This window comes from Littorina saxatilis, linkage group LG13, assembly GCF_037325665.1.
Source record: "Littorina saxatilis isolate snail1 linkage group LG13, US_GU_Lsax_2.0, whole genome shotgun sequence".
Taxonomy (NCBI): domain Eukaryota; kingdom Metazoa; phylum Mollusca; class Gastropoda; order Littorinimorpha; family Littorinidae; genus Littorina; species Littorina saxatilis.
The window spans coordinates 1,657,202-1,675,220 of record NC_090257.1 but is presented as its reverse complement, the minus strand read 5'-3'; the positions used below and the strand labels follow the sequence as shown (position 1 = coordinate 1,675,220).

The 18,019-nt window shown below is 40.8% G+C and overlaps 1 protein-coding gene across 6 annotated transcripts in view; it reads left to right on the top strand.

The window, feature by feature from the left end:
- The window catches only part of LOC138946240 (dedicator of cytokinesis protein 9-like), a 132,198-nt gene that overhangs the window by 41,216 nt on the left and 72,963 nt on the right, over positions 1-18,019 (top strand). For 4 of the 6 annotated variants that reach the window (XM_070317774.1, XM_070317773.1, XM_070317775.1 and 1 more), the window contains exons 19-29: positions 625-712; positions 1,266-1,355; positions 2,406-2,498; positions 3,949-4,064; positions 4,973-5,042; positions 5,582-5,785; positions 6,050-6,196; positions 7,843-7,926; positions 8,204-8,312; positions 10,451-10,531; positions 16,159-16,337. In XM_070317774.1, the coding sequence (XP_070173875.1) occupies positions 625-712; positions 1,266-1,355; positions 2,406-2,498; positions 3,949-4,064; positions 4,973-5,042; positions 5,582-5,785; positions 6,050-6,196; positions 7,843-7,926; positions 8,204-8,312; positions 10,451-10,531; positions 16,159-16,337 (1,261 nt within the window). The remainder of the gene's footprint in view (positions 1-624; positions 713-1,265; positions 1,356-2,405; positions 2,499-3,948; positions 4,065-4,972; positions 5,043-5,581; positions 5,786-6,049; positions 6,197-7,842; positions 7,927-8,203; positions 8,313-10,450; positions 10,532-16,158; positions 16,338-18,019) is intronic. The other 2 variants (XM_070317778.1, XM_070317777.1) reach the window with 1 other exon arrangement.

Below are 18,019 nucleotides of genomic sequence, written 5' to 3'. Positions count from 1 at the left end.
AAGTAATCTTCGACGAAGCCCGGGGTTCGGTATTGCATTTCAGCTTGGTGGCTTAAAAATTAATTAATGACTTTGGTCATTAAAAATCTGAAAATTGTAAAAAAAAATAAAAATTTATAAAACGATCCAAATTTACGTTTATCTTATTCTCCATCATTTGCTGATTCCAAAAACATATAAATATGTTATATTCGGATTAAAAACAAGCTCTGAAAATTAAATATATAAAAATTATTATCAAAATTAAATTGTCCAAATCAATTCAAAAACACTTTCATCTTATTCCTTGTCGGTTCCTGATTCCAAAAACATATAGATATGATATGTTTCGATTAAAAACACGCTCAGAAAGTTAAAACAAAGAGAGGTACAGAAAAGCGTGCTATCCTTCTTAGCGCAACTACTACCCCGCTCTTCTTGTCAATTTCACTGCCTTTGCCATGAGCGGTGGACTGACGATGCTACGAGTATACGGTCTTGCTGAAAAATGGCAGCTACTTGACTAAATATTGTATTTTCGCCTTACGCGACTTGTTATTGAACTGCTTTTAGCTATGAAAGAAACGTAAGGGCCAAAAACTGAGGCGAAAATTTGAAATGATTGAAATGGTGGATTGTGTGCAGGGTGGTGGTTGGGGACCGTGCCATACCTGTGGCTAGCCATCTACCTGCCGGCTACCTGGCCCATGATGTTCTCTCACCTGGACGAGGGGTACGTTTTCTGTTGTGATGGTAGTGGTGGTTGTGACTTGTTTTCAACATTTTGTGGCTTTTGTGTGTTGCAAAATAGGAAAACCTAAGCACAAGTTGTTACAGTTTGTATGACCTACATATAAGTGGTGTTAATGAAGACAGATAATGTTGTTTTACACCCTGACGGGGAAACCATTAGGGCATATTCCCTGGTGTTATCCCCACTTTAGATGAGATACACAAGTGTCTGCGTGTTTTGGTGTAATCAGCCACCTGCACTTATGGCAGAATGATTGAGGTCTTTTACGTGCCACTGTGGTGACCTGGGGTGGGACATGGATACCATCTCTGAGTCTGCACACAAAGTTGACCCGTGTCTGTCTTGGTCTGGATTCGAACCCGTGACACCCTAGGACCACAAGTCCAGTGCTCTGCCACCTGAGCTACACGGCTCCCTCTATTTGATGACAGTGTTTTACTCAGTGTGTATACCATATTTGTTGCTTTATCTGCACAATACAAACTCATTGTTCTTCTAATGTAAACGTTGGTTTGCTTTTTGTTTTCTGCAGACTGCAGGTGGTCCTGATGTGAAGTTCGTGGAAGGGGGCCGGCCACTGTTCAGGGTTCATCTTCACCTGGTTTCTACTGTTTACACACAGGTAAGCGAGTGTGGCATCTTTGAGAGTACAGCGGGTGCTATGAGGAATAATCCACTTTTATCCCTTTCACTCACTTCTTCAATCAGTTTGTCTCACCTTTAGGCACAAAGTGATTGACTTGGCATAGTCATTAGTTGCTGTTGTCTCACCTTTAGGCACAAAGTGATTGACTTGGCATAGTCATTAGTTGCTGTTGTCTCACCTTTAGGCACAAAGTGATTGACTTGGCATAGTCATTAGTTGCTGTTGTCTCACCTTTAGGCACAAAGTGATTGACTTGGCATAGTCATTAGTTGCTGTTGTCTCACCTTTAGGCACCAAGTGATTGACTTGGCATAGTCATTAGTTGCTGTTGTCTCACCTTTAGGCACCAAGTGATTGACTTGGCATAGTCATTAGTTGCTGTTGTCTCACCTTTAGGCACCAAGTGATTGACTTGGCATAGTCATTAGTTGCTGTTGTCTCACCTTTAGGCACAAAGTGATTGACTTGGCATAGTCATTAGTTGCTGTTGTCTCACCTTTAGGCACAAAGTGATTGACTTGGCATAGTCATTAGTTGCTGTTGTCTCACCTTTAGGCACCAAGTGATTGACTTGGCATAGTCATTAGTTGCTGTTGTCTCACCTTTAGGCACCAAGTGATTGACTTGGCATAGTCATTAGTTGCTGTTGTCTCACCTTTAGGCACCAAGTGATTGACTTGGCATAGTCATTAGTTGCTGTTGTCTTACCTTTAGGCACCAAGTGATTGACTTGGCATAGTCATTAGTTGGTGATGTCTTTCCTTTAGGCACAAAGTGATTGACTTGGCATAGTCATTAGTTGCTGTTGTCTGTCTTTACACCACTTGCTGCTATTTCCCTTTGCTATGTCTTTCAGAACTGTAAAATGTAGGAAGTAAGGAAAGAAGAGGAAGGAATGAAGGTACAAAATCTCTTGAAAGTCATTTTGTTGGCATCAGTTTTCTTGTGTTTATGGATTTAGATACCAGGAAGTTGAGTTGGTACAAGAATATCGATGCATGAAGTGTTTATGTTTCACCATTTCAGGATCAACATCTTGACAACTTCTTCCATCACTGTGAAAAGCTGGAGGATGGTTCCTCATTGGCTGAAGACATGAACAGTATCAACAAAATCAAGGTACATCTTCATACGCTCTCAATCTGGGGCTTTGTGTTTACAAGCTTTCTAGCTGTTGTATTGTTCACAACAATAGAAATTCCTTCCAGGGAAAAAAATTTTGAGGTGTTTGTAGTGGGTGGGTCAGAGGGAATATTTAAAAACACTGACATATCATTTTTCTTCTTCTTCTTCTTCTGCATTCATGGTCTGAAACTCTCAGGTACACTCGTACTTACACACCAGTGGGATTTTGCATGCATGACCGTTTTTACCCTGCCATTTAGGCAGCCATATGCCAGTTTCGGGGGATGCATGCACGGTATTTTCGTGTTTCTAGAACCAACCAAACTCTTGATTCAAAGATTGTCTGAAAGTCTTCCAGATATTCCAAAACACTGACATCGCATGTACCAATAGACTGTCTTGAAGTCTGTGTGTAAGTCGACCAAATCAACCAAAAGTGTCACACACTTACAGAATAATAATAATAATAATGCAAACTTTTATAGCGCTATTCTAGAAAATTGTCTACTCTTAGCGCTTTACAATACATACATCGACCAAGCATACTATACACGCACAGGCAAAGAAACCGACCAAACATAACCAACAAACTATACATGCACAGGCAAAGAAAACGACCAAACATACAATACACGCACAGGCAAAAATAACGACCAAACATAAACAAACATACTATAACCAAACATAACCAACATACTATACGCACGCAGGCAAAGAGAACAATCAGCACATATAATTATTACTGACATCTAATAATGCAGGCATACAGTGACAATCCAATACACAGCCTAAGCACATGAACCACAATAGGCGTCTATATAAAAACGTGTCAACAGTACTATTTACACACACACAGACAGTGCTGACACAAAGCGCAGAAAATGTATATACGCATGTGGCAGTGAAATAGCTCATTCGGTAGCGGCGCTGACTTCAAACACCAGTTGTCATTATTGGCGTTGGTGCGATCCCCACGTTCGACAAGGGATTTATTTCTCAGAGTCAACTTTGTGAGACTCTCTTCGGTGGCCGAACACCCCCGTATGCACGCATGCGTACGATAACGAACCCAAGTTCACAGCAAAAGTCTCAGGGCTTTGGAACATCATCAATACACGCATGCAGGAACAAGTTTTAAAAATGGGTAGCGCCGAACTGAATGGCCGCTCGCTTGCCCCAGTGAGAAAGCAACCTGAATTTCCATGAGGGTAACCTCACAGGAATACAGTGGAACGCCCCATTGCAAACCTCCTAAAATCTGAAAAAATTAGGTCTTGAATAAGCGAGTCTTAAAAGGGAGGTAAATTTACTAAAGCTTTGCACAGAAAGTCTAAAAAAAAAGAGGGTCTTAAAAGGGAGGTAGTCTTAAATTTGGGGGGTCTTAAAAGGGGGGGTTCCACTGTATACAAAATCTCATCCTTATGCAAAGATGTGTGTGTTTCAGTCGCTGCTGGCGGTGGAGACGGAGGTGTACGTGCAGTTCTTGCCCACCTTGCTCAACCAGCTCTTCCTGCTCCTCACCTCCACCGCCTGCGAGGACGTCGCTCTCAACATCGCTCGGTATGGCACAACAACAAAAAGTAGCGCAAATTAAAATAAACAGTGACTTACTTGACTTATTCCTGTAGACTCCCTGTGGAGCATAGGGCCGCATTGTTGCGGTTTCTGTAGCAAGTTGGTTTTTTGGCGGGGTGGAGTTGCTAACCCCACGCCCAACCCTCCTCCTTTATCCGGGCTTGGGACCGGCTGAAAGACCTTTAGGGTGCATCCAGGCGGAGTTAAAAAAATAAACAGTATTTATTTGAAATAAAAATACTGTACTCACGTGTTTGACGAAGACGAAACGAATAACAAATCACGACGTTTCGACCACTAGGGTCTTCCTCAGGCACAAAACACAGAACAAGGAATACAACAGACGACAGACGACAGACGACAGACGGCAGACGACAGAACAGAAAGCAGATCTACAGTTTGACGTATTTATTTGATTCTATGCAGCATTGTTATTTGCAATTATCTGAATAAAATTGTTAAAACGAAATAAACAAATTTGTACAAAAATTATAATCTAAACAACGAAATGACTTTTTCTTGTTTTTGGATTCTGAATGTTAAGTAAAGCTTGAGATGGTAGCGGCTGATGAGTTTGTGCTGATGGCAAGGTCTGTGTTTTGTAGTTTGTGCTGATGACAAGGTCTGTGTTTTGCAGTTTGTGCTGATGGCAAGGTCTGTGTTTTGCAGTTTGTGCTGATGGCAAGGTCTGTGTTTTGTAGTTTGTGCTGATGGCAAGGTCTGTGTTTTGCAGTTTGTGCTGATGGCAAGGTCTGTGTTTTGCAGTTTGTGCTGATGGCAAGGTCTGTGTTTTGCAGTTTGTGCTGATGGCAAGGTCTGTGTTTTGCAGTTTGTGCTGATGGCAAGGTCTGTGTTTTGCAGTTTGTGCTGATGACAAGGTCTGTGTTTTGCAGGGTGCTGATTCACATTGTGGCACAGATACACGAATCGGACAAACTGGAAGTGCTGGATAAGTATGTCAAGGTGAGTTCAAGGTCATCGTATGAAACATTATAGGGGAATCTGCATCTGTAATTATCCGGAAGAGAACAAAGTCTCTGCATTGGTTGTGGTTCATTGGTTGTGGTTCATTGGTTGTGGTTCATTGGTTGTGGTTCATTGGTTGTGGTTCATTGGTTGTGGTTCATTGGTTGTGGTTCATTGGTTGTGGTTCATTGGTTGTGGTTCATTGATTTATTTTGTTCTTGATTTAGTCCACTAAGGTCGTAGATTTGTGTGATAGTTTTGAGGTCTGTTTAGGTGTGATTTGATTGACGGTGTGTAAACTGTTATACAGTTGTGGGTGTTCAGTCTACGTCATTTTACTTTGATGCATGTTAAAATTAGAGGGAGAGTAAGAAAACAGTACAAGATTTTGATTGGTAAAAATGTTTGTTTATTTATTTTTTATTATTATTTTTTGTACTTTTTTTATTGGTTTTACTCTATCGGATGTCTTCTGTTGCTACTTGCAAATGTTCTACACTTTTATCGCATCTCAGTTTTACTTCTTTTTTCTGCAGTATGTTTTCCGGCCGCCAGCAGTAGCCAAGGGCAGCAACCAGCGTACAGTGCACGAGGAAGTGGCCAAGCAGCTGACCAGTATTCTGCGGCCGTCTCAGAACGACCCCCAGCTCATCAACTCTTTCCTCAACCACGCCGCCTTCTTCTTCGACATTCTGCTCAAGAGCATGACGCTCTTCCTGATCGACACGGAGAGAATCAAGGTGAGGGTTGTCATGAAGACACGGTGCACGGCTGTTCGTGGCTTGCATTAAATTACATATTCTTACTCCTACTCACATTTGGGTATAACAAGCAAGCGAGCCTAACAGTGTGCTGGCTACAGCTGTTGGTAGCCAAATGATTCCCTCTGCCTTGGCTATTTTTAACTCGCACTAAAATCGAAAATTTCAATAATAAATGTTCATTTGATTAATATAATGTTACTAAAACAGTCTCAAGCTATTTGTTTGTTTTCTTCCCCACAGATGCCAAGGAACGAGCGTTTCTCGTCGGACTGCCAGTACCGCCTGCAGCAGCTCCTCCACACAGTGACGCTGCACATCACGCAGAAAGTTCGCGAAAATCCGAAGGAGGCCAGGATGGCCAATCTGAGTCAGGCCAACTTCGTCAAGGTATACTGTTTTTGTATTTTGTTTGTTTGGTGGTGGTTGTTTTTTCAATTATTTTAATTTTATTTTTTTATTTTTTATTTTTTAGGTGCTCCCTCTTTCAATCAATCAATCAATGAGGCTTATATCGCGCATATTCCGTGGGTACAGTTCTAGGCGCTCTGCAGTGATGCCGTGTGAGATGAAATTTTATACGGCCAGTAGATTGCAGCCATTTCGGCGCATATTTACCTTTCGCGGCCTATTATTCCAAGTCACACGGGTATAGGTAGACAATTATTAACTGTGTCTAAGCAATTTTGCCAGGAAAGACCCTTTTGTCAATCGTGGGATCTTTAACGTGCACACCCAATGTAGTGTACACGGGGGGAGGGTTCGGACACCGAAGAGAGTCTGCACACAAAGTTGACTCTGAAATAAATTTCCGCCGAACCTGGGATCGAACTCACGCTGACAGCGGCCAACTGGATACAAATCCAGCGCGCTACCGACTGAGCTACATCCCCGCCCGGCTAGATGTAAAATAGCAGATCACTGCATAATCTATTAGCCTCGTCTAGTAAAGAATTGTCATTGTCATCAATTGTGTGAAGGACATGATACTACAGTTTTCGTTGATGCCTGAAATGTCTCATTGGTTGTCTGAGGAGAGGGTTTTCTGAACAATATTTTCAGGTTAACCCTTCTCGAGCAAAAATGTGAATTGGTTTGCTTTTTGTTTGCTTTGTTTTGTTGTGAGCAAAACACATTGTACTTCTGTTTGGTGATCTGATTCATGTTTTGCTTTGATCTGCTGTCACTAAAAGCAACATGTGTTCTGTTCTTACAGTCCTGCTGTCACTAAAAGCAACGTGTGTTCTGTTCTTACAGTCCTGCTGTCACTAAAAGCAACGTGTGTTCTGTTCTTACAGTCCTGCTGTCACTAAAAGCAACGTGTGTTTTGTTCTTACAGTCCTGCTGTCACTAAAAGCAACGTGTGTTCTGTTCTTTCAGTCCTGCTGTCACTAAAAGCAACGTGTGTTTTGTTATTACAGTCCTGCTGTCACTAAAAGCAACGTGTGTTTTGTTCTTACAGTCCTGCTGTCACTAAAAGCAACGTGTGTTCTGTTCTTACCGTCCTGCTGTCACTAAAAGCAACGTGTGTTCTGTTCTTACCGTCCTGCTGTCACTAAAAGCAACGTGTGTTCTGTTCTTACCGTCCTGCTGTCACTAAAAGCAACGTGTGTTCTGTTCTTACCGTCCTGCTGTCACTAAAAGCAACGTGTGTTCTGTTCTTACAGTCCTGCTGTCACTAAAAGCAACGTGTGTTCTGTTCTTACAGTCCTGCTGTCACTAAAAGCAACGTGTGTTCTGTTCTTACCGTCCTGCTGTCACTAAAAGCAACGTGTGTTCTGTTCTTACAGTCCTGCTGTCACTAAAAGCAACGTGTGTTCTGTTCTTACCGTCCTGCTGTCACTAAAAGCAACGTGTGTTCTGTTCTTACCGTCCTGCTGTCACTAAAAGCAACGTGTGTTCTGTTCTTACCGTCCTGCTGTCACTAAAAGCAACGTGTGTTCTGTTCTTACCGTCCTGCTGTCACTAAAAGCAACGTGTGTTCTGTTCTTACCGTCCTGCTGTCACTAAAAGCAACGTGTGTTTTGTTATTACAGTCCTGCTTCACCCTGATGGACAGAGGTTACGTGTTCAGACTGGTCTCAAAATATGTGGAGAACTTTGTCCCTGGAGAGCAGAAGGTAACAGTGTTTTATTCCTAAATATTAGAAATAGGGTTTTGTGTTATATTATACAAGAGTTAACAATTTTTTTTTAAACATAAAACAAATACCAGCAAAGAAGGATGCTTACCGCCTGGAATGAAAAAAAAAAAAAGTAAATACAAAAAATGTAGCTAATGATTTTGAGAACAAGATAGTAGCCAAAAGAGAAAGAACACAAACTGTGCAACAGTGTGTCAACTTTAACGAAATTTGACATCAGAACCACAAAGAATCAAACTTGTTCTGTTTACAGCCGCTGTACGATCTGAAATTTGAGTTCCTGCGGATCGTGTGTAGCCACGAGCACTACATCCCCCTCTCCCTGCCCCTCATGCGACGAGGACAGATCAAGAACTTCAGAGGTAAGTTGCCGCTCAGAGAATATTGGTATTGGCAGGGGGAAAAGTTGTAAAGTTTTATTGTCTTGTGATAGTGAAATGAGAGTTGGTATAGCTTCACCAGACCCCTGTGACTGTGAAATGACAGTTGGTATAGCTTCACCAGACCCCTGTGACTGTGAAATGAGAGTTGGTATAGCTTCACCAGACCCCTGTGACTGTGAAATGACAGTTGGTATAGCTTCACCTGACCCCTGTGACTGTGAAATGACAGTTGGTATAGCTTCACCTGACCCCTGTGACTGTGAAATGAGAGTTGGTATAGCTTCACCAGACCCCTGTGACTGTGAAATGACAGTTGGTATAGCTTCACCAGACCCCTGTGATAGTGAAATGAGAGTTGGTATAGCTTCACCTGACCCCTGTGACTGTGAAATGAGAGTTGGTATAGCTTCACCTGACCCCTGTGACTGTGAAATGACAGTTGGTATAGCTTCACCAGACCCCTGTGACTGTGAATGAGATGTGTATACAGTGGAACCCCCTTTTTAAGTCATTCCAAAATCTGAGAACATCACGTCTTATAAGAGAGGGAGTTTTATTAGACACTTGGAACAGAAAAAAAGAAAAAAAACAAGGTCTTGAATTTGGGGGAAGTCACATTAGACAAGACAAGGGACATTACTGTCCTACAGACAAGACAAGGGATATTACTGTCCTACAGACAAGACAAGGGATATTACTGTCCTACAGACAAGACAAGGGATATTACTGTCCTACAGACAAGACAAGGGATATTACTGTCCTACAGACAAGACAAGGGACATTACTGTCCTACAGACAAGACAAGGGATATTACTGTCCTACAGACAAGACAAGGGATATTACTGTCCTACAGACAAGACAAGGGATGTTACTGTCCTACAGACAAGACAAGGGATATTACTGTCCTACAGACAAGACAAGGGATATTACTGTCCTACAGACAAGACAAGGGATATTACTGTCCTACAGACAAGACAAGGGATATCACTGTCCTACAGACAAGACAAGGGATATTACTGTCCTACAGACAAGACAAGGGATATTACTGTCCTACAGACAAGACAAGGAATTTTACTGTCCTACAGACATACTTTTTTAGCCTCTTCAGGACAGGAGACTCATTAAGAAAATCAGGGGATCTCAGATGGGGAGTTCCACTGTATAGTTCAACACTGTCGTCAACTTTTCCGTTTCAAGTCCACTGTTTGTGATTTTGTATGTGTTTTAGTTACATGTGAAAGTATTAAGTGGTTTGGGATATTCTTTTGTGGGAGATTGTAATTGTTTCTTTATTTATTTGTATGTAGACCCCCAAAGAGTGTAAGTTGTCAACATCTACAAACTGGAAAAAAGGAAATAAAAGGATAAGAAGAAGATTTTGTCGTCAGATTTGAACTGAATTGAGGCGGAAATGCATAATTGTTGGTTTTCTAACCAGATATAAAAAGGAAAATATATAACAATCTCTTTTAACCGGAAATATGTTTTGGGGCTTCCTAACCAAACCTAAAAAGGGATTGGTGTGGATGAACAATTCTTGTTGGATTTCAGTGCTTTCTAAAAAAGATATTTGCCCTCTCCCCACCTTTTGTATTAATTGTGCATCCCACTTTCACATTAGTTTCTCCACACCCATACCTGTTCTCCTGTCCGCCAGTTTATGTTGAGATTGTTTAGTTCCTGAAATGGGAAAAGAAGAGAACTGTCAAGAACGGTAACAAAGAAAGTTACAGGGTTCTACAGCATTAGAAACATATGCACAGAGGAGGTGAGCAGCAGTCACAAGTCACATGACTTCTGAGAACTAAAGGGAAATAATTTTGATATTTTCTGATGAGTACTATTTCCTACCTAATCGCTTTTTTTGTACATACAATCTAATTTGAGGGTTTTCTCTTTTTGACACACGCTCTCACTCTTCCTTTCTCTCTCTTCCCTGGTGCATCACTTTATGCAAAGTCTTCTTATTTCCCCGTTTTGAGCCTAACTTCACAAAAAGAGCAGGAAAAGTAGTGAGATTTTCATTGTTTAAAAGTAGACATTGGGACGAAAGAGATATTTCTGCATGCGCATGAAGAGAGAAAAATGTTTCTTCTTCTTCTTGATTGATTGCACAGATAAAATGTCTGGTAGTTCGGCCCCATGCTCGTCTGCAGCAGAAGTTTCGGAGGAGTCCAAAGTTCCTTTACCGCCATGGAGTATGAGAGAGAATTGTTTGAGCAGTGGCTTGTTGTAGTCATTTAGGTTAATGCGTGTTCTTTCTGTCTTGTTACTAGCCCACTTGGCTGCTTTGCTTGATGTCAGGTTTAACCAAGATCTAAACGCTTGTCTTCTCGGTATGCCGTTTTGCCAACCTCATCATTCTCCCAGCCAACCTTACACACGCTGCGGTCAAAGGACCCCCACCCCCCACCTCCTCCTCCTCCTCCTGATAGTTTGCTATGCTTGGATAATTTCCCCAGACTGGGTTACCCTGGTTATCACAAAAAACAGTGCTTCAGGGCAGTTGAAAGTGAGAAAATCTGTGGATCTTAGAACTTACAGCATTGTGTCCCCTGTTTCTTTTGTTGTTTCACAGGTAGATCTAGGGTTCACTTCATTCTTTCTTTTTCTTTATTTCTCTTTTTTTCTTTCTTTTCTCTGTTAGCCTTAAATAGAGTAGATTTTGTCACCACTTTTTCCCCATGCTACAAGGGATGCCCTCACTTTTTGTGTCAGCCATGGCTAGACTATAATTTTTTTTTAAGTTAAAAAAAACAACTTGTCCGATATAGGGGAAATGTTAGTATGAAAACTTCCACTTCTTCTTCAGTGCTCCCATCGTCATAAGAATTTATTGAATATATTTAATGAGTTACTAGCAGCATTTGTCAAACATATATACCCTGACCCAAATGTGTGGTGATAAATGAGGTGCGTGGTGCAGACACACGGTGTCTTCAGCATTTTCTAATTTTCAAAACATGGAAGTCTAATACAGTACATATCCATTGAACTAAACACATGAAAGAAAAAAAAAAAAGAAAAAAAAAAAAAGAAAAAGGCAAAAAATAATTGTAGTAGCAAACCTGCATGCAACTGAAGTTAAAAAAAAAAATAAAAAAAAAAAAAAAAAAAACCTTTAATATATGTGACTTCACCAACAGACAAATTCCAAAAATAAATTTGTCATGTTTGTATGGGTTGTGAAAAATGTGTTTCTCGTGGAAACATTGAGGCAAGCTATTCCATGTGACATTACAGGCCAATCACTAGCAAGAGGCGTCTCTCCGTACGTCCTCACGAGTATGTGTGGAGACACGCCTCATGCTAGTGATTGGCCTGTAATATCACAAGAGAAACAACTCTTTCATAACCTGTAAAAGCACAACAGAGTTATTTCCGAAACATCGTCTAATTATCACAATGAAAAAACAAGAATTGTAGGTTAATACAATGTTTATCATTGACAAAACAAAATGTTACTTTACAAATTAAACAAAATAAAACATGTTTTTTTATTCCGAGTTTTGGAACGTTAGCAGTCTACAATGTGTCTGTTTTTGGATTGTTATCGACGGGCGCAGTGGCGTGTTGGAAAGACGTCGGCCTCCTAATCGGGAGGTCGTGAGTTCGAATCCCGGTTGCTGCCGCCTGGTGGGTTAAGAGTGGACATTTTTCCGATCTCCCAGGTCAACTTATGTGCAGACCTGCTAAGTGACTTAACCCCCTTCGTGTGTACACGCAAGCACAAGACCAAGTGCGCACGGAAAAGATCCTGTAATCCATGTCAGAGTTCGGTGGGTTATGGAAACACGGAAATACCCAGAATGCCTACTCAACGAAAGCGGAGTGAAGCTGACTATGCTCTCAGAGTATAGTGTGGGGAACCCAAATGGGCAAACGAGCTCACATGTCACCAGACAATTCTGGAACGCTGAAGAAGAAGAAGAAGAAGGATTGTTATCGTCTTATCCAAGAACACCTTTCAACAAAGAACACCTTTCAACAAAGAACACATGTAGATGATTATTGGTCTGTCAGCTTGAAAGGACAGAACAGTGTTAGGTTGGGTCCCAAAGATGCCCCCTCACCACAGCTACAACTGAATTGTATTTTTTTCAGTTTCTACTTCCCTATATTATTTAGAGTTAAAAAGACCACAAAATACTGTACTCACATGTTTAACGAAGACGATACGAATATCAAAGAAATGTCGCACTTTAAACGTTAAACACGTGAGTACAGTATTTTTTGGTCTTTTTATATCTCATTTTCACACGTGGTCACCATTATTCGCGTATTGCGAGTTTTTGTGTGTGTGTGTTTTGTGGGTAAGTTTCAAGTTGTGACACTGTGTTTGTGTGTTACCATTGGCAGATTTCAAAGTGGAAGGTAAAAACGTTGTCGTTGTTGTTGTGTCATTTTGTTCTCAAGAACTCAGCACATTTTGCATTCCAACCTTGTGCTTGTGGCTGACATTTCACTCAACCCACCCATCCTGCTTGTTTGTTTTAGATTTCTTTCTTCCACTTTCTTGGTTGTATGTTTTCTTTTTAACTGTCGTGGTTTTCTTGTGCTGACTTGTAGTTTCTTCCCTTTCATGACAGGTGCTCGTCTATCAGAAAGCTTTATGAAATAATGGCAGTTGCACTGTAGCTGAGGATGCCTCGCAGAATGTTAGAATGCGTTAAAAAAGAAATCAGTGTAGAAACTGGATGGGTAGATGTCTATTTAACACGGAAAGAGGAACCTTCTGATCTTCATGCAGTTGTAACATTTTTTTTCATGCACGTAGAATGTAAAATAGGTACAATTAACACTCTACATTGTGGTTTTGAGGTGGGCTGTTTTTGTTCTTAATGTGTGGACATGGGTTGTTTCTTGCATTGACTGATCCAGTGTGCTTGTTTTTACCTTTATTTTTAATATTTAATTGGGTGAAGGATTCATTTTCAATCTTGTTGGGCTTTTTATAGTATATTTTAAGATATCATTTTATACAGATATCTTTTGTTTTTTAACTACAGTATATTTTGTGATGTGTCCGGACAAGAATTCTGTTGGCACTATCTGCAACCGCTCCTGGTGGCACAACAACTTTGCTTGCTTAAAGTTTGAGTGTGGTGGTACTTGCAGTTTTCAGCCAGCAATCTTCAAAGCATTACTAGCTCTAGCACGCAGGGATATCAGCTAGCAACTTACATGCTGTTGAGTTTGAATGACATTTCAGTCAGGTAGACGTAAACAGTAAGAATAAGAGTTAACTTAAGCTAATACGCTTGAACAAAAAGCGCAAGAATGTGAGACGTTAACATTTCGAGCTGTTGTATGTCTAATCAGCATGGACTATTAAACCAAAAGTATGCAATGACGAATGTTGTGGTGTCAGATCAGCTTGCACAGTACATGTAGCACTCATTGTCTGTGTTAATTATGATGCTTGCTAGAAGCACAACAGCTTTGTCAGTGTGGAAGCATTTTGATTTCATGTATGTATGCTCATCAATACATCCATGCATGAAAACCTCCCTCTTGAAATGATACAACACCAGGAGGGATTGGCACCAAATATTGACAAAGTCCAACATTCATTGGAACCTGGGTCTGTTGATCAGTAAAGTGGTGAAATAGGATACACAACAGACAGGAAATAATGATGAAAAGATGAACACTTTGCTTCGTTTATTGGGTTTGGTGCCTTAAAGAATGGAAGCAAGATTACAAAACATGCACACGCACACACACACACACACATACACACACACACACACACACACACGCATACACACACACACGCATACACACGCATACACACACACACGCATACACACACACACGCAGGCACACGTACACACACACACACACACACACACACACACACACACACACACAACATTGCCCTCATCTCTCCATGTATTCAAGAAAAAGGGTACATGTACTCTAGGCCTTGAAACATATTTATCATCATTGCCCCCCACCCCCTTCTGCTCTACATGTATTCAAGAAATCATTCTTATTCTAGTGAGTACTCGAGGCCTTGAAACATATTTATCATCATTGCCCCCCCCCCCCCCCTTCCGCTCTACATGTATTCAAGAAATCATTCTTATTCTAGTGAGTACTGTAGGCCTTGAAATGTGTTTATCATCATTGCTTGATGATGTAATCACACAGAATTCTCCATACACCCACATAACCAGGAAAATGTTTTTCAGTGTACAACATTATTCCAGACCACAAGTGTTTTGTGAGACCACAAGTGTTTTGTGAACGGTCGATCATTATCATAGCTTGACAAGTTGAAGTATGATGTTGCAGTTGTATTTCTTTTCATAGAATAGATCATATTTTATTCAGATTTTCCCACAAATTAACTTTTTAGTTTCTCTGTATGTAATTTTTTCTGAATGTCACAGTGTTAAAATGATTTTACATTATATGTTTTTGAGAGACTTCATTGAAGAGTTTTTTTCCAGTGAAATAATTCTTTCGGAATTTTTTACTTGATTTACTAGATGTGTCAATTAACACTTCTGTTTTTGATGTGCAGTTATTGTGTCAAGCTTTTTTAACCCTTTGACTTGAATCTGTTTAATTATTCTTCAATGGCTTGTTGTGCTTGCTATTATGTTCAAAGACATAGGATACACACTGTTTACACACACTCACACTCACTCACAAACACACATACACACACACGCACACACACACACACACACACACACACACACACACACGCACTCACACTCACTCACAAACACACACACAGCACACGCGCACACACACACACACGCACGCACGCACGCACGCACGCACACACACACACACACACACACACACACACACACACACGCACTCACACTCACTCACAAACACACACACAGCACACGCGCACACACACACACACGCACGCACGCACGCACGCACACACACACACACACACACACACACACACACACACACTCACTCACAAACACACACACGCACACACAGCACACGCGCACACACACACACACACACACACACACACACACACACACACACACACACACACACACACACACACACACAGCACACATGCGCACACACACACACACACACACACAGCACACGCGCGCACACACACACACACACACACACAGCACACGCGCGCACACACACACACACACACACACTCACATGCATGTAAGTGCATGTACATACAGATGTGCACCGGGATCATCAGCATGAGCACAACAATACAAGGATGCATGTGCTTTCGCACTCATACATGCATGTGTGCAGACAGTCACTCACACGTACACAGCCTACATTTTTTAAAAGAAATATTGGGAAGTATTAATAAATGCGTATGATTTCCACTTCCACAAGTACATTTATATGTTAATTACAGATGGACTGTCTGCTTTTATGTATAACTATACATTATTTAAACACTAGCATGAACAACTTACAAATCATCAGTAACAATTATGATTAGTGCAGTATTACGGCCGATCGATCTGTATTGTTTTGAGTAAGACTGACAAATTAAGCAGATATATCTTCTTGGCGTTTTTCCTCATAACAAAAGTAAACCAAATCAAGAAAACACCACAGAATTTGTAACGATACATGTATTTTCTTCATGGTTATAATTCAGAAAAAAGGTTAAAGTCTGTCCTTAACAAGGCGAAGTTGACTGCGCGAAGTATTACTTTGCGAAGCTGATCTCAGGATGCTTTAGCACTGAGTTTTTGGTAAAAAGACTTTGCAAAGTCGAGTTGGGGCTCAATTAAGCATGTGCTTCATGCTTATACAGACAGAAATGCAAGTGCTGATTTTCTGAGTTTGTTTCTTTCAGACTTGAAGCATGACTTCACACTGTCGGACGAGTTTCGACGCAACCACTACCTGACAGGTTTGATCCTCCATGAGCTGAAGATGGCAATGAGCGAACCTCGAGATGTCCGCCGAAGCGCGATAACGGTGCTCCGAAATCAGCTGGCTAAACACTCCTTTGATGACAGATATGCCTCGAAGGTTGGTACAGGAAAGTGTTCATGATGATAATGATAATAATAGTAGTAATAATAACAAAGAAGATACTTATATGGCGCAAATCCTGAAATAGTTCTAAGTGCCTCACAGAAAGAAAAAAAAATATGCACACGGACAAGTGGTGTTGCAATGCTGCGCTTAGCTCTGTTCAGAAGTGGCAGGGTTCATGAGGTGGTGAGGTAATTACGATTATCTCGTTTGTGTCTTCCGAGGGAGCTTCTGAACAATTTGTCAGATAAGTTTATTTTCTGTACAGTGGAACCCCCTTTTTAAGACTCCCTCCTTTTTAAGACTCCCTCCTTTTTAAGACCTGATTTTCTCAGATTTTTGGATGTCTTGAATGAGGGGTTACACTGTATTATAAAGGCAATAAATTAAATCACCAAAAGAATAGATGCTTTCACCAAAAGAATTGCTTAGTTAGCAAAAGATATTCCAACAAAAAATCGGATGTTTCCACCCACAAAATAGATGCTTCTAACAAAAAAACGATTGATTCTACCAAAAAAAGAAATGAGACTTGCAAAAGAATTCTCAACAAAAAACCGAATTATTTCAACAACAAAATAGCCACTGTCAGCAAAAGATATAAAGTTTAGTGTACTTTCAGAGGCAAAATAGTGTCACTCCATATCATAATTGTACGTCCAAAGAAAGTTAAATGAAAATGATAAAATCAGTGTACAGAGCAGTCGAGATCCGTGTGTTCACTGCCTGATAAGCGCTGGTCTCGACAGCTTTGTGCGCCTGCGCTTTCGCTTCTGGCCGATTGGTATGGTCTTGGCCTGGGCAGGGGGGTTGGTCACCTCCAGACGAATCTCCATGCCCATGGAATGATGACACACGTAGCACTTGAGGAACTCCGGACAGTTGCAGAAAAACTGATTGTTTTCGTCGATCGTAATCTTCCACACCGACCTCCGACATGTGGCATAGCCTACTCCTCGAAGTCAGCCCAGGACGATGATTCAACTTTTTCTTCCTTTCCAATTCCCCGTCGTCTTGTAGCTGGTGGCTCACTGTCAGACTCCGACGTATCATTATCAAATCTCACTGGATCGATCCTCTCAAAATCCATCTCTCCACCTTCAAACTCCATTTTCAACTGACAGAATCTGTGTCCTTGCTTGATTCAGCTGAATTTGTGATCACAAATCACCTCTGCTTAAGCGAAATCGGTGAGTCAAAACAATGACCACCACTTACACTGTGTTTCACTGTGTTGGAGAATGACTATCCATTTCTTTTGTTGAAACAATATTTTCTTTTGCCTGAAGTAGTCAATCTTTTGCCTGATTATATTTTCTTTTGCCTGAGTAAATTTGCTTTTGCCAGTTTATTTTATTTTTTGTTCAGACAGCAATTCTTTTGGCGGATCACATTTATTTTGGTACTTTAATTCTTTGTCACTCAAGCCGTCTTTTCTTTTGGTGAAAGCATCTATTTTTTTGGTAGAACCATTTCTTCTTTTGGTTCATTAAACGGGTGCCTATTATAAATGTTTATCTGTCAGTCCACTTGATTAAAAGACCGCTGGGTCGAAGATTAGTGAACATAACGTTTTGTTTTGTTATAAATATAACATTCCAATAACATACCTTTCTTGATAAAAAATAAAAAGACCAAACAATACTGTACTCACAAATATTCGTTTGGTCTTCTCG